Source organism: Paroedura picta, chromosome 11 (assembly GCF_049243985.1).
Source record: "Paroedura picta isolate Pp20150507F chromosome 11, Ppicta_v3.0, whole genome shotgun sequence".
Taxonomy (NCBI): Eukaryota; Metazoa; Chordata; class Lepidosauria; order Squamata; family Gekkonidae; genus Paroedura; species Paroedura picta.
The window spans coordinates 799,819-815,556 of NC_135379.1; the positions used below are offsets into that span (position 1 = coordinate 799,819).

The 15,738-nt window shown below is 59.3% G+C and overlaps 1 protein-coding gene across 1 annotated transcript in view; it reads right to left on the bottom strand.

The window, feature by feature from the left end:
* The window catches only part of ZNF777 (zinc finger protein 777), a 38,909-nt gene that overhangs the window by 7,866 nt on the left and 15,305 nt on the right, over positions 1–15,738 (bottom strand). Inside the window, exons 8-12 of the mRNA XM_077304171.1 lie at positions 10,299–10,691; positions 9,449–9,575; positions 7,335–7,448; positions 6,824–6,940; positions 5,062–5,175 (exon numbers count right to left, since the gene is read on the bottom strand). Of these exons, the coding sequence (XP_077160286.1) occupies positions 5,062–5,175; positions 6,824–6,940; positions 7,335–7,448; positions 9,449–9,575; positions 10,299–10,691 (865 nt within the window). The remainder of the gene's footprint in view (positions 1–5,061; positions 5,176–6,823; positions 6,941–7,334; positions 7,449–9,448; positions 9,576–10,298; positions 10,692–15,738) is intronic.

Sequence of the window (15,738 nt, forward strand, 5' to 3'; positions counted from 1 at the left end):
CCAGCAGGCTTCCAGTGGAGTGTCTCCTCTTCTGCTTCTCCTCTGGACTCGCTTGGATCAGGAGCCTCCGGACAAAGTTCTGTCTTTTTCAATCCCGTGCCCAGCATGTCAGTGCTGAAATGAGGCTGGAGCGGTTCGAGGCAGATCTCCAGCCAGCCTTGCGGGCACCTTAGCAGACACCGCGGCCTCCAAAGGAAGATCTTCCACTCAACAGAAGGCTCACTTACTTGGTTTCCCAGTTATCCAATTTATTTTGCTGTTTCTACCGAACAAAAAAAATTCCAGAAAATATATAAAAGTGTGTGTGTGTGTGTGTGTCCGTCCGGGGTGGGGTCCTTGTGGACAAATGGGGGCTTACAGAGAGATAAAAGGGGGCACCATCTCCAGAGGCACAGCAGTCTGTCTTGAACATCTGGACATGGAAATATCCCAGGAAGCCACGGGGAAGGACGGCTGCCGCATCACACACTCCGCGCCAGAAGCACATTGATCGGGTGGACCCCAAGGGAGCTCCGTATTCCGACGACTTCCAGCCCCGTCCCCCAGGGACAGAGCCCCACGGCCAGGCAAGGGGGGCGGCTGAGGAGAGGCTCGCTCTCCCCACTCCCCTTCTATCCCCCCCCCCCACACACCCTCGGAAAAACCAGCTCCTGCCCTTCTCCGGGCGGGGGGCTGCCGAGGGGGAGGGGTGTGCTAGATGAAGATGGCGTCCAGCAGCGCCTCCCGGACGGCCGTGCCCATGAGCTGGTTCTGCTCCCGCAGGTGGATCTTCTGGTGCTGCAGGAGGTGCTGCTTCTGCGTGAAGCTCTTGTCACACTCCCCGCAGCGATAGGGCCTCTCCCCGGTGTGAATCCGCTGGTGGCGGACCAGATCCGAGGGGTGGCTGAAGTTCTTGCCGCAGTACAGGCAGGCCAGGGGGCTGCTGGCCCTTCCCGAGTGCAGGCGCTGGTGGGTGACCAGGCTCTTCTTCTGGGAGAAGCTTTCGGGACACCGGCTGCACTTGTAGGGCCGCTCCCGCCCGTGGCTCTTTGGGTGCGGCCGGTAGGCGGCCTTGAGGTTGAAGGTCTTCACGCACTTGGTGCCGCCGTAGGGCTTGTCTGCGGCCGGGCCCCGCGCCAGGGGCTTCAGGTTGTGGCTCTGCCGGAAGGTCTCCTCGCAGGCCACGGAGGTGAAGGCGCCACCCCCAGTGTGGATCCGCTGGTGCAGGGTGAACTGCTGCTTGTAAGTGAAGCTCTTCTCCGCAGCGGTGTGGCTCTGCTGGTGGACCAGGAGGCTCTTCTGGAGCCGGAAGCCTTTCCCACATTCGGGGCACACAAAGAGCTTCTCGCCCGGGCGGTCCCGTGGGCCCCCCAGGGCAGGAGTGCTGCTCCCAGCGCCGTCAAAGCCTCGCTCACCTGGCACGGCCTCGCCCACCGGACTCCCCGCGTGCCGCTTGGGGTGGAGCAGAGCGCCGTAGCGAGCCCCCAGGGGCGGGGCACTGTGGAGAAGGGCTTCTTCGGCACACTGCAGTCCCAGGGTCTCACACAGCGCTCTCTGTGCCTGCAGGACTTCTGCCTTGAAGACCAGCCCATCATCTGGGGGAGTTAAAGAAAAGACGTTTTGTGCTCGCGCTTCTGGGGCCGGGACAGCAAGACCCACACAAGCCTGAAGCCCCCTGGTCTGGGGGGCGGCGGAGAGGAGGCGGGGGCCTCCCACCGCCTGGAGGGCAGCTCCCGCACCATTCAACCGACGGCGTGCAGAACCTGAGGCTGGGTTTCTGCTGGTTTCAGCTCTGGTGTCAGAGCCAGCGTGACAGAGCGGAAAGAGTGTCAGACTAGGATCAGGGGGATCCAGGTTCGAATCCCCTCTCTGCCAGGAGAAGCTCCCTGGGTGACCTTGGATCAGTCGCCGTCTCTCAGCCTCCCCCCCCCCAGAGTCTCAAGGAAGCCAGAACAGAACAAAACAAGAGTTGCTGTTCTCAGGTTTCTGCAGTCCAAAATCTATTGCACCATTCCCTGGATGGGCTGCACCTGACTGAGGTCATCTGACTAGTCTCGGCCACTGCCTGGCCCGGCCCCCGAGGACCCAGGCCAGACCCACCAAGCCCGCCTCTGCTCAGGCCACGCGGCCCAGGAACACTGCGAGAGCTGGCCCTGAATGCGCCTGGGAAGGGCTCCCTGTGGGGGGCTGACGGGCCCGGAGGGCTGCCGAACGGAGCAGGCCAGACCCCTCTGCCGGCCGGGCTCACTTACGGGAGCACCTTGGGCCTCATTCTTCCCTGGCAGTTGAGAGCATGGCCTCGCTCAGGCGGTCGGATTCCCCCTCCCAGTCAGAGGAAAGCCAGCCCCCGCCTGCCACATGCCCCCCCCCGCCCCGTTCTGGGAGTGCTGCAAGAGGCGCCATTGTTCACAAGAGCCAAGGGAAGCACACAGACAGAATGCTGCAGCAAGCCCAGCTAAGGAGGGGGAGGGGGAGCGCGAGAGAGACAAAGAAAGGAAAAGAGGGAGAGAGAGAGCTGGCCGCTGCCCCCGCCTTACAGGAAGGGCTGGTCCCCCTCCCCCCCCCCAGCCGATCTGGGTGCAGGTGGGCGCTCTCCCCCTCTCTGTGTGCAGAACCCTCCAACATGTCTGGCCAGCCCTCCAGCATGTCCACAGAGAGGGGAAAGGGGGTCAGGAGCACAGGTCTCTGCCTCCAGACCCCACACTGCCATCAGCCAGCAGGACAAGGAGGGGTGGGCCTCCCCCTGTGGACAGCGCCTTCCTTTCTGGGCCTGGGCCCCCTTCCTCCCCGAGCTGGTCTGAGCGGGGGGGGGGGGGAGGGTGGACTGGCTCAAGCCACAGAGAGGCAGTTCTGCTCTGGCTCCTAGACGGGCCCTCAGTTCAGCTCTCCAGGCCTGGCGATGAAGCTCCCCCGGGATTCATCCAGGTCAGCCTTGGGAACTCAGGCAGGCCGGTCTTTCCCTCCCCCTCGGAATGGGAGAGGCCGCTGGGGATTGAACCCGGGGCCTTCCACAGGCCAGGCAGAGGCTCTCCCACGGAGCCACAGGCTGCATCTGGGAGCTCTGGCGGTCAGCTGCTTGGGGACGCTAAGCTTTAAGAACAAGCCCAGCAGGCAGCCAGGAACGGGCCCTTCCTTCGCCACAAAGACGCTCAAGCAGAGGCTGCCCGCCCTGCAGAGTGGGCCACATGCACCTGCTCCAGGGGACCCCCCACCCCCATGGAGCAGAGAGGCGTGGCCTCCAATCAGAAGCCACTCCCTGCATAGCCAGAGACCTGCCTGATTGCCCCAGGGGAGCCTCACCCTCCTGCCACTCAAGGGGGGACCTGGGAGACTCCAAGCCCTCAAGAGGTTGCCCGGGCCTGGGGCGGGGGAGAGGCAGGGACCGCCCTGCCTGGCACAGAGGTTGGTCACCTACAGAGCCAAGCTTTGCTTCTTTCTTTTGAAAAAGACGTCCCAAGGCGTGACGCTTCACGGGTGCCAAGTGAGCTCTCAGAGCCTCAGACACGGCCCAGCAGTGCTGCTGCGGGCAAGAACTCGGGCGCTCTGCCCTGAGGCCTGGCTTCCTGCTCCACAGACACTGCTGCATTCCAAAGCACACCGGCCTGCTGCCCTGCCTCAGCCTCCGCTCCAGCAAAGACCTGGCTCCACAAGATCTCCCGCCCCTTTCCCCAAGCTGGCCACAGGCAGGGGAGCCAGAAGCAGCCCCAGTCCGGGACAAGAGAACTCACAGAAGGGCGGAAGGCAGCTGCCAGCACCACCAGGCAGCAGGGCTGCAGAGGCAGGAAGGCCCCCAGCAAGTAAAGGGAGGGCGTTCGGTCTGGTTCTGTGACTGCCCCCTGCCCCCCCCCCCACTCCTGGTGTGACCCTGAGGCTTTGGATGACCAGGAGCAGGTAGAATATGGAGCAGGAAGCAGAGCTAAGGCTGTGCAGATGAGCCCCCCCCCGCCCCCACAGATCCCATAGCTGAGCTTGAGGGGCCGGTCATCCCACTCTAGTTGAAGGCTCCAGGAATTGGGAGTGGGGAAAGCAGCACAAAGGGTGCTTGCAGTTTGGCTGATCTTAATTTTATCCCATTTAGCCCCGGGCTGCTTCCAACAAAATCCATCCAGCCCGCATTGGAGCAGGGAAGTTCCGTGGGGAAAGGCCTACGGATGAGGCCAGGATAAAGCGAGGGTAACTCTGGGCTCCTCTCTGCTACCCACCCACCCACCCACTCTGGTTTCAGCTTCTCTAGGTATGCTGGTTGTCCCTGCAAAGAAAGATCTCCCACCAGAGTTTTGAGAAGACAGAGACAGAATGCCAGTGGTGCTATGGGAAGCAAACAGCAAGAAGCAATTTCAAACTATTAATATTTTGAACAGGTTTTATTGATGTTAGGCTGATCTGGCCTTGAGATGGCCTGTATGGCCCCTTCCAACTCTACTGTTCTATTCCGTTCTCCTGTGAAATTTACCGTAAGTCGCCCTGAGCAGGGAGGGGTGGCCTACGCCCCGGCCCCTCCCAGGCGAAGCCCAAACAGAGCAACCACTGCAGCAGAGACATCGGCCGTCAAGGACCAGCAGTGGTAAGAGAAGGGGGTCCCCAACATAGGGCTTGGGCGTACCCAAATATTTCCGAGTTCTCGCCAAGAGTTTTCAGACAGTGATGGGCCCAGATGGGGCTTTTGACTAGCAAAGCTTCTGACTGGCTGACCCCAGAGATCTGACTGACTGTGCAGATTTTTTAAAGCCCTGCTTTGGCTGCGGCTGGCCCCTCCCACCCAAGGGCCTTCCTTGGGAGACTGAAGGTCTGCTGCAGCAGACGTTTTGAGGCTGCACCACCACACTGTGTCAGGATTCCCAAAGTGCCCGCAAGCTTAAACGGCCTAGGACACCAGGGCTCAACCCCAAAGAGCCAGGCCCCCCTTCCACCCCAGCTAAGCCACTTCCCCTTTATCCTCGCTGCGTCTGCCACCCTAAGCCTGCAAGAAAAGCAAGATCCAAAAAAGAAAAAGAAGACGCACTGGAGCTGCCCCGGACCCCAGGGGTTCTTCCTGCCTCCGCCCCCGCCCCGCCCCGCCCCTCCCCGTGGCACAGGACTCACCCAGGCTGGGCTTGAGGTGCAGCTGGTCTTCATGGGAGGCCCTGGGATCCTCGAGGTCAGGCTCTTGATCCTGCTTCCCCGGGGAGCCAAAGGAGGTCCCGGCAGCCTGGCAGCCTGTTCCACAAAAGAGCAGTTAGAGGGCTCCCCACCTTCAAGCGCCCCCCCCCCCTCTTTGGGAAGCGGCAGACTGCTGGCTCCTCGCAGGGCCCATGCAGAATTTTGGGAATCCTTCTGCACATCTTCTGCCAGGACCTTCATTTATAAAGCAAACATCTGGAAGTCTCCTCAGAGCCACCCTGGGATGGCTGACAGAGCCCTTAGAGGGCCTAGAAGAAAGCCAGACCCCCCCCCCTTCCTTGCGCGGCAGCAGGGTCTTTCCCCACCCCTCTGGGACAAAGGACAGAAGTCACATGCTCACATGCGTTCAGGCCTAATGCAGCATTCAATGAGACGTTTCCTTTGCACTTTTCTTACAGACTCTCTTTGCAGGAGAGTCCCTCTTGGCAGCTGCAATTTCTTCTCAGGAAGTTTTAGTGGATTCTGTCAGCAACACTCTCTCTTCCCACAGACGTGGGTGCCTGTGTGCCTGTGAGCTCTGCAGCAGCAGCAGCAGCAGCCAAACTAACAGAGCAACACAGGCCACCTCGTAATGACTTGGGCTCTGCAGCTGCCCCCACGGAGAGCGAGAGACCCCCCTTGGCCTGCTTTCGCACACACTCAGTAACTTGCTTGCAACACACTTTGCAATGGGAGTCTATTATGTGAAGTGGCAGAACCCATTTGCCCTGGGATGCTGAAGTGGACTGAAGCTGCATTCCTAGCCAGCGTGAAAGCACCCTTAGTCATGCAGCCCCTCATCCCAGAGCAGTCTCAGGAGGAGGAGGAGGAGGAGGGCTGCTTTTTTGTCCCCTGATTTTTACTACCTGCAGGAATCTCAAAGCGGCTCACAATCACCTTCCCTTCCTCTCCCCACAGCAGACGCTGTGAGCGAGCTCTGAGAGAACTACTTTGCAAGAACAGCTCTAACCAAACTATGACTAGCCCAAAGTTCTCCCAGCCAGCTGCATAGTTCTCCAGATCAGCGGTTCGCAACCTTTTCTGGTTGTGGACCGTTGCCAAAGGGGTGGGGGAGAGGGTAACACGGGGGCGCCGCGCATGGGCAGCAACCCGACACAAACGTGCATGCGTGAAGCTGCCGTGCATGTGCATTTGCGCTCCTAGAAGGGGCGCAAACACACACACACGGCAGCTCCATGCATGCGTGTATGTGCAAAACTGCCGCGCATGCACGTTTGCGCCCCAGTGGGTGAAAACACGCATATGTGGCAGCTCCGTGCATGCACGTTTGAGTGGGATTGCTGCGCATGAGTGGCGCCCCCAGGTCATGCCGATGGCCGTGCTTCCCTCTCCCCACACCCCGCAGTGAGAAGCTAATCAGCCACTTTGCCAGCTGATTTGATCACAGCCTGGAGAGCTTCTCACTACGGGGGGGGGGGGGGGGGGGGGAGGGGCCGTGGCCCGCTGCCGAAACTCTCACAGCCCGGAGGTTGCGGCCGGAGGTTGATGACGCCCACTCCAGATCAGAGGCTGCCGCTCTCCACCACTCCACCACGCTGGCTCTCAAGGTCTTTCACAGCCGCTCCCTTTCAACTGGAGGGAGCAAGGAGTGGGGGCTTTACCACTGAGCCCCCTCCCCCTCCCTCTCCCATGAAAGCTCTGAACAAGCCGTGGACACTCCCACAATCCGTTGCCTTCTGCTCACCTGCGCTGGGGTTGCCTGGACGTGTCCTTCCTGCAGCCTCCCGCTGTTCTCCCACACGAACATTTTCTTCTCCTCGTTCAGCAGGGCAGGACAGGACAGGCCTAGACACCAATGCTTCTGTTTCAGGAGAGAAAACAGAGAGAAAGACAAGGAAGGTGGTTCTCTCCACTTTGCAGCCACCGAGCTAACTTGGCTCTTTCTTAACATTCCTGGGGAACTAAGAACTGGTTAGCTCTTCTGTTTTTCTATAACCACCACAGTGTCAGAGATACAGTTCTATACCGGCAGCCCCAGTTCTGGCCTACAGACTTCTCCCTATCAGCATGTCCTGAAGGTCCTTCCTGAGACGAACTTTCACCCCGAACAGAAACCCTGACAGTGCTGTGTCTCTGGGAGAGGGACCACCCTTCTGCCTCCGCGGGCGCCTGAGGAGGGCCGAGAACCACATTCCAAGCTACGCCACGACTTCTTCTGGCCCAGGACAACCACTGCGTTTGAGCCAGCATCTGACCTGGGCTGGGTTCGGCAGGAATCTCCCTCTCTTTGGACGCCTCTTCCTCCTCTTCACAGGGTGCTTCCCCTTGCTCAATTCGGGACAGAAGGTCAGGCTTCGCGATGGCATAATCTGTGGGAGGAGGGAAGAATACTGAGCAGACCATCCTTCTTTTAAGGGGGGGGGGTTGCTAATACTACAACTGCGACTACAAGGCAGGCCAAGGGTAGGCTGGTACAGAACTGACATGAGCCACGCCCAGAGACACTGCAAAGGAATGGATCCTGCAGGGCAGATCTCTCTTCCCCGCCTTTATTTATAATTACACTTGTAGTCCGCCCTCCCCTAGCAGCTCAGAGCTAATATAAAAATAAATATCACAAATATTTAATTTAAAAATATATAAGTTAAATGGAGAGTTTAAAATCACTTAAAAGCTGCCACCCCTTCCCAAAATGGCCATCTTCAAGCAGCTGTTGGGCAAATAGTTCTCCTGGATGTTTGCGGCTGATCCTACAATGATTTGGTTGACTGGGTGGATTTTAGGCAGGGAGGCCAGCATGGTGTTATTTCCTGGATGCAACCATAGACTTGGCGGGAAAGCTCTGTCTGAACTGATTAGGGTCCCGCAGAGCCCTGATCTCCATGGGCCCCACGTTCCACCAAGCACCTTGCTATTCATCCCAAAGCTCCTCTAAGAATTGGCAGTGCCTCTGAGGCAGAAGGTGCCAAAGGACAGCGTGCTCCAGCAGCAAGGGCAAAGAAGGACAAATGGCTTCTCTCTGCAGATGGAAGCCACAAATGGAGAAGATAATTCTGCCCAGTTGCCACTTGTCACTGCACTGGGCATTCTGGTTGTTTCCCAATTCTCAAAGAGGAGTTTTCCGCTGCCTGGGGAAGAGGGACTTCACCGGCTCCTCCAACAGATCCAGCCCAATGGCCAGGAGAGACCTGGAAGTGACCAAGGTCCCGGGGAGAGGAGGGGCACAGAAGGGTAAGTGTACAGCTATCCAGAAAGGCTTTACTGGTGTGGAAGCTGGAGAGGGGGGAGGAATCTGGCAAAAGGGCTCAGGCAGGGAGGAGGAAGGGCAGAGAGGGAGAGAGAAGGGGGGGCTCAGCAGCAGCAGCACACTGGGAGGGGGATTCAGCAAGAGAAGGTTCTGTCCAGCTCTCCTGCCGATTTTTGATGTGATGAAACCTAAGGTGACTTTTTCCTAACAGATTCCTAAGCATACCTGAATGGCCCTGACCTCAGCATATCAAAACTAGAGAATTGGGGCACAACAGTTTTGGATGGAAATCCATATCTCAGGGAATTCAACAGGTGCACCAAATGGATTTTAACCCTTCAACCCTGCCATTGACCAAGGCAGCTCTGTAAACTTTTGTGAAGTGAGAGTCCTCTATTGCCTCAAAATTAAGATCTCACTGAGAAGGTAATCTATCCCCTCTTTAATAACGGCTCCTTTCCGCTGTTCAGAATCAGCCCTGGCTTTTCCATTACAGTCAATCACAGGTTGGAGACCGCTCTGCAACCCGGGAAGGCAGCCGGGAGCTGCAAAGCACACCACCAGGACACCACCACCCCTTGCAGGGAACAGGATGTTTGCACAGGAAAATTTAAGCAGATCAACAAACAGGCCAACCGGTTTGGGAGCCCTGGACTTTGGTCACAAGTCGCTCACAGGCCCACTAAGATCCCATTCCGCTGCAGCATTGCTAAGAAAGGGACGAGGGTGTGGCTCATTCAGTGGTGGGCGGCAAAGAGTAGGGCTGATGGGAGGACCAGGTGCAATTCCTCACTCAGCCATGGAAGCCTGCCTGGTGACCTTGGACTGTCACAACCTTTTTGTTGTGAGGATTTGGGGTGAGGTGGGGGAGAAGGGAACAAAGCAAAACGCCGGTTTGGATACCAATCAGGGAGAGGAGAATATAAATAAACACAACCAATGAACAAAGACATCTCTTGCATGTTCTGCCTTATAATTAGCAGCCTCAAATGTTTGCTCTCTGGCATCTTCCAGACACTGAACTAAGAGGAAAGTCACTCAGTGGGATGTTAAAGGTAAACGTCAAGATTCAGCCTCAGCCATACAGGAGCGGCTAGCCAGGGAGCAAGAGGTCATCTTTACCCAGAGAGACCAGGGACTCATAGTTGCTCTTCATGACGTTCTTGTAGAGCTCCTTCTGCCACCCCTCCAGGTCCCCCCATTCCTGCTCAGAGAAGTAGGCCGAGTTGTCCTGAAAGGTCACCGGCACCTGGAATCAAAAGAGGTACAGAGTGAGACCAGCCAGGAGGGGCGGCTGGGGGCCAGCTGGTTTCCTTTCCATTCCAGCACTACCAATACAGGCCATCTGCCCCCCTGGTCAAGGCAGGGTCAGCCACCTTTGGCACTGCTAGGACGTCATTCTTCCCCAGCCGGGGTTCACAGAAAGGCGCCTCAGGCAGACAGGGCTGCAAAACCGGCTGGCTGGATGTCCTGAGCCGCTTCCCCTAGCAAAGACGCTCACTTTCCACGCCCCCCACTCCCTTAGGGGTCATCCTCAAATTCTACTCCTTCACCAAGCTGTCTTGGGAGTCCCAAACCAAGATGCAACAGTATTTGCTGGACCCACCACACAGAATGGATGGGGAGAAAGCCAAATGGCCAACTCCCATCTTGTGGCAGGTCTAGAGCAGAGCCAGCCCAAAGGCACTCCAGGCAGGCAGAGCAAAAGCCTGAGGCCGGGGGGGGGGGGGGGAGGAGGAGGAGGAGGAGAAGGAGGAGGAGGAAAACAAGGTCAGTGGGAAATGTCTGGATGGCTGATCACCCTGACCTCCTCTTCCTTCATTCCATGAGTCCACAATGCAGTGCAAAAAAATGCCACCCATCCCTTGGCAAGAGCCCCTTTAGTGCCTCCATTTGGGGCACAGAGAGCTTTGGGGAAGTCGGCAACAGTGAGTGGTTTCCCCCCCCCCCCGGCAGCCCCTAGCAGCCTGACCTTGGGGGCTTCCCCCTTGGAGCCCGGGGGCAGCCTCAGGATCCAGAAGTTCCGGTTCTTGAGCAGGTTCTCCATGTTCTCCAGCCTCCGCTGCAGCATCCCGTACTCCTGGATGAGGGTGCCCAGAGCATTCAGCTTGCACTCCATCTGGTTGCCAAAGTCCACCACCGTGTTCTCACAGTCCACGTACTTCTTCTCATTGGTCACCATCCTTCGCTCCAGGTTGAGCAGCCGCGTGGCGTGGGAATCCACCTTCCGCTCGAGGGCTTGGATCGCGGCCACCACCGGCCACAGGGAGAGCTCGGCCACATTCTGTTTGGCGTCTCTGACGAAACTCTGCTCGAACTGCGGTGGCACCGCCTGCCGGGGCTCCATGTCGCCACCCTGAGGCTCCTGGCAAGGGGAGAAGGCTCTGTTAATTTTGGCTAGCTGGGCTTCTCACTGACCCCTTCCCAAGGAGTCCGCCAAGGGCGTTTCCTTACATTAACAGTGCAGAGAATCTGTTTGGGCTCCTATGCCTAGAAGCAGCCTCGAACCGCACAGGGGCAATCAGGCCACACTTAGGAGTAGTTTACACCTTCTTTTGGCTGCTCTGAAGCCTCCTCAACGGGATTCAGACAGACTTTGCTTGGACACCCTTTTGTGCCACAGGGTCCCTTCCAGAGACTGTTGCGGCCATGACTATAGCAGCATCAGGTCCCAAAGAGGCAGGGCCCTTCTTCCAGGGATCGAGTTCTTCCACAACAACAACTTCCCCGCACCAAGCTCTTATGCTGAACACCAAAGGGGAGCGTGGCTTCCCTAGCCCCCGGCCAAGTGGATGCTGAAGATACAGAATGGGGCACCTTCGAAGCCTCTGGGCACTTGAGCGAGGCAAGGCCGACCCACAAGGAACTGCTCCTTGCAGCTTTATGGATTTTAGGAATATCTGTTTTACTGGTTATTCATTCCGACAATTTCTGTACCACCTCTCCAGAGAACTAGCCCAAGGCGGCTTACAAAATAAAACATTATAAAAACCTAATATGCCAGATATGTTAACAATTTTAAAATAATTTCAGAATTCAGCCATAAAAAGCTAAACAATTTAAAATAAGTCTCTGAACATTTCAGACTAGGAACAGGCTAGTTGCCCCGAGAGAGGCAGCCTACAAGTAACATCAATTAATAAAAACAAAGAAGACTAACCTGATAATTAATAGCCCTGCCCAAGTGACATGCTTTGTCCCCAGGGAAGGGCATTCCACCCCTGCAAAGCCTTTTGCTGGTCACTGCCTCTCCTCCAAAGGCCTTGCAAGGGATGCTCTTAGCTGGGGGCCACACAGCATGGGAGAAGGCAGTGCTTTGGGTCCCTCAGTCCCAGACCATTAGGCCTTCCAAGGTAAGAATCAGCACTTTTGCATGGTGCCTAGAAACAGGCCATGCAGATTTCCCACCAAAAACAACTGGGTAGCTGTGTTCTGAACGAGGCAAAGTTTCAGGTTCATTATCAAATACAGCTCTACGTAGAGAACATGACAGCAATCTAATCAGGATGCGATCAGAGCATGGGTCACCATGGCCGTATCACACTTTTTGAAGAAGGGCTGGAGCTGGCATTTTAGCCGAGGCGGACAAAGCCTGCTACGTGCCACTGAGCAGACCCGGGTTTCCGACCCTTGGCCACCATCCAACAGCCCTCCCGGGCTACACCCCTCCTCCTTCAGGAGGCATTTGATCCAATCCACAACAGACTGACTTGGACCACTGAGCAAATGAATGGGTTCTCCATCGTTGGAAATCTTTAAACAGAGGCTAGAGGGCCATCTGATGGAGAGGCTGATTCTGTGAAGGCAAAGGGGTGGCAGGTGACAGTGGATGAGCAAATCCAACTCTATGACTCTATGACTGGTAATGGTCCAGCTCTGTGTGGGCCTGGCACTGCCTCTCTCGCAGAGACGCCAGTGGCCTGGTGCTCCCTTAGACAGCGGGCGACTGTGAGGCTTTCAAGCTCGGTCTAGTCTTTGGGAACGGTTTTCAGCTAGCGGCTGGACCCCCAAGGGAGTCACTCCCAGTCTTCAGAAGCTGGGGGCAGCTGCAAAGACTCCTTCTTTCTATCTGCAAGGGGGAAATCTTGTTTGAAGACTTACAAATTATTATTTTTTAAAATGCAAAGAGAGAGGGAACTAGGCGCAGAAGTGACCAAGCACCTCCCTGTTAAACATTTATGCAGAAGAGAAATATTTTGCAAAGTTTTTCTCACGTTGACCTGCCAAAATTGTGCCTTCTGTACAACATCTCAACGAGTACAACCTCTACTATTTTCTGCTCTCTGGCTATTCAAAGGGTATATATTTTAGAGGACAGCAGTTCCCATGTTCCAGCCCTGGGTTCGTGGTGATCCCAAGATCAGAGAAGACTGAGAAAGACCCGCAGTTCTTCAAGGCCTCCGGCTGGAGTTTGGGCCCTGCTTTTCCCGACCCGAAGGAGCCCCAAAGCGGCTGACGAAAGCCTTTCCCTTCCTCTCCCTGCAAGGGACACCCGGCGAGGCAGGCAGGCAGGCAGGCGGGGCAGGGAGAGCTCTGCAAGAACTGTGGCGGGTTGCAAGGGGCGGCGGAGGCGCGGGGTCCCCCTGGTTCTCCAGGCCAGAGGCCGCCGCCCTTCAGTTCCCCGCCTGGGCCTGGAGGCGAGGCCGGGGCTGCTCGCAGGGAACAATGCGGGACGGAGGCCCCTCTCGCCCACGGCTGCCAACCTCCCGGCGGGGGCGGAGCTCTCCCCGAGGGCCCCCGGCTCCCCCGCAATCCCCAGGAGCGGAGCTGGCAACCAGGCTCTGCGCCCCCCACTCGCCCCCCGCCCCGCTCTTTGGCGGGCCCCGCCCGAGACCCCCTCCCCCTCCCCCTCCCCCTCCCCCTCCCCCTCCCCGCGCGCCCCTCCCCCTCCTTTTGTTCCCCCTCCAGGGGCGGGGCGGGGCCGGGCAGGCGGGGGGGCGGGCGGGCGGGGCGCGGGGGGGCGGGCGGGGGCGCGGGGGGGCGGCGGGGGGAGGGGCGGGGCGGGGCGGGGGCGCGAGAGGGGCGAGAAGAGGCACCCACCGGAGCCCTCGCACTCCTGCAGCTGGCGCGCATGCGCGGCCCCAGGACGTTTAAAAGCAAGCGGGCAGCGCGCACGCGCAGGTCCGGAGCAATCGCCTTCCTGGCCACAGCGCCTCCTGCGGAGGGAGGGAGTCACTGCGCGGCTCTGCGGGCTCTGCCGGGTGCCAGCTCCGGGCCTGGAATTCCTGGAGATCCCGGGCGGGGAGGCCGGCACGGCAAGGACCTCAGCACGATATCATGCCACGCAGCCCACCCTCCCGCGCGGCCCATCCCCCCAGGGGAACAGATCGCTGCAGACCAGCTGCGATCCCAGGTTGAGAAGCGTGGCCATTCCTGCCCAACCTCCTGGCAGCCCTTCGCTTGGGAGCTGACCATGAGCAGGGGGTGGAGGCATTGCTCTGGCTGCAGGGCTGCAAGGAGCTCCCAGTGCAGAGCAAGGCTTGGGGGCTAGCCCCATGGGCCCGGCAGGCAGGGCAGGGCTAAACGCCAGCAGCAGCTGCAGCAGGTTGGTATTGCACCCAGCTCTTCGCCCTAATAATCCTAGCAACAGCCCCAGAAGGCAGGCCACAAGGAAAGACAACCCAAGAGGTCCGATGGTGGCCTTCCCTGAGACCAGGCCCATTTGGGGAAGGGGACAGTTGGGGTTCACAAGCCCTGCAGCAGCTGGGGCACAACCCTGCTCTTGCCTCCCGGACACCTCAAGCAAGAGGAGGGAGGGCAGACAGGAAGGGTGACAGGAAGCAACAGCTTCAACATGTTTCTGAATTCAAAGTCTAGTCAGGAATGCAAGTCCTGGGAGAGCCCTGCTGGGTCAGGCCAGGGAGGGTCCCTCCAGTCCAGCCTCCCGTCTCCCCCAGGGGCCAGCCAGTTCCTCTGCAGGGCCAGCCACAGGGCAGAGAGGCCGAGGCCTTCCCCTGAGAAGACCCTCAGAAGAGCCCTGCTGGGTCAGGCCAGGGAGGGCCCCTCCAGTCCAGCCTCCCGTCTCACCCAGGGGCCGGCCAGTTCCTCTGCAGGGCCAGCCACAGGGCAGAGAGGCCGAGGCCTTCCCCTGAGAAGACCCTCAGAAGAGCCCTGCTGGGTCAGGCCAGGGAGGGTCCCTCCAGTCCAGCCTCCCGTCTCACCCAGGGGCCAGCCAGTTCCTCTGCAGGGCCAGCCACAGGGCAGAGAGGCCGAGGCCTTCCCCTGAGAAGACCCTCAGAAGAGCCCTGCTGGGTCAGGCCAGGGAGGGTCCCTCCAGTCCAGCCTCCCGTCTCACCCAGGGGCCAGCCAGTTCCTCTGCAGGGCCAGCCACAGGGCAGAGAGGCCGAGGCCTTCCCCTGAGAAGACCCTCAGAAGAGCCCTGCTGGGTCAGGCCAGGGAGGGCCCCTCCAGTCCAGCCTCCCGTCTCACCCAGGGGCCGGCCAGTTCCTCTGCAGGGCCAGCCACAGGGCAGAGAGGCCGAGGCCTTCCCCTGATAAGACCCTCAGAAGAGCCCTGCTGGGTCAGGCCAGGGAGGGTCCCTCCAGTCCAGCCTCCCGTCTCACCCAGGGGCCAGCCAGTTCCTCTGCAGGGCCAGCCACAGGGCAGAGAGGCCGAGGCCTTCCCCTGAGAAGACCCTCAGAAGAGCCCTGCTGGGTCAGGCCAGGGAGGGTCCCTCCAGTCCAGCCTCCCGTCTCACCCAGGGGCCAGCCAGTTCCTCTGCAGGGCCAGCCACAGGGCAGAGAGGCCGAGGCCTTCCCCTGAGAAGACCCTCAGAAGAGCCCTGCTGGGTCAGGCCAGGGAGGGTCCCTCCAGTCCAGCCTCCCGTCTCACCCAGGGGCCAGCCAGTTCCTCTGCAGGGCCAGCCACAGGGCAGAGAGGCCGAGGCCTTCCCCTGAGAAGACCCTCAGAAGAGCCCTGCTGGGTCAGGCCAGGGAGGGTCCCTCCAGTCCAGCCTCCCGTCTCACCCAGGGGCCAGCCAGTTCCTCTGCAGGGCCAGCCACAGGGCAGAGAGGCCGAGGCCTTCCCCTGATAAGACCCTCAGAAGAGCCCTGCTGGGTCAGGCCAGGGAGGGTCCCTCCAGTCCAGCCTCCCGTCTCACCCAGGGGCCAGCCAGTTCCTCTGCAGGGCCAGCCACAGGGCAGAGAGGCCGAGGCCTTCCCCTGAGAAGACCCTCAGAAGAGCCCTGCTGGGTCAGGCCAGGGAGGGTCCCTCCAGTCCAGCCTCCCGTCTCACCCAGGGGCCAGCCACAGGGCTAGGAGGCCAAGGCCTTCCCCTTCCCCTGATAAGGACCTCTGAAGAGCCCTGCTGGATCAGCAACAGGGCAGGGAGGCAGAGGCCTTCATAAAAGCCACAGAAGAGCCCTGCTGGGTCAGGCCAGGGAGGGTCCCTGCAGTCCAGCCTCCCATCTCATA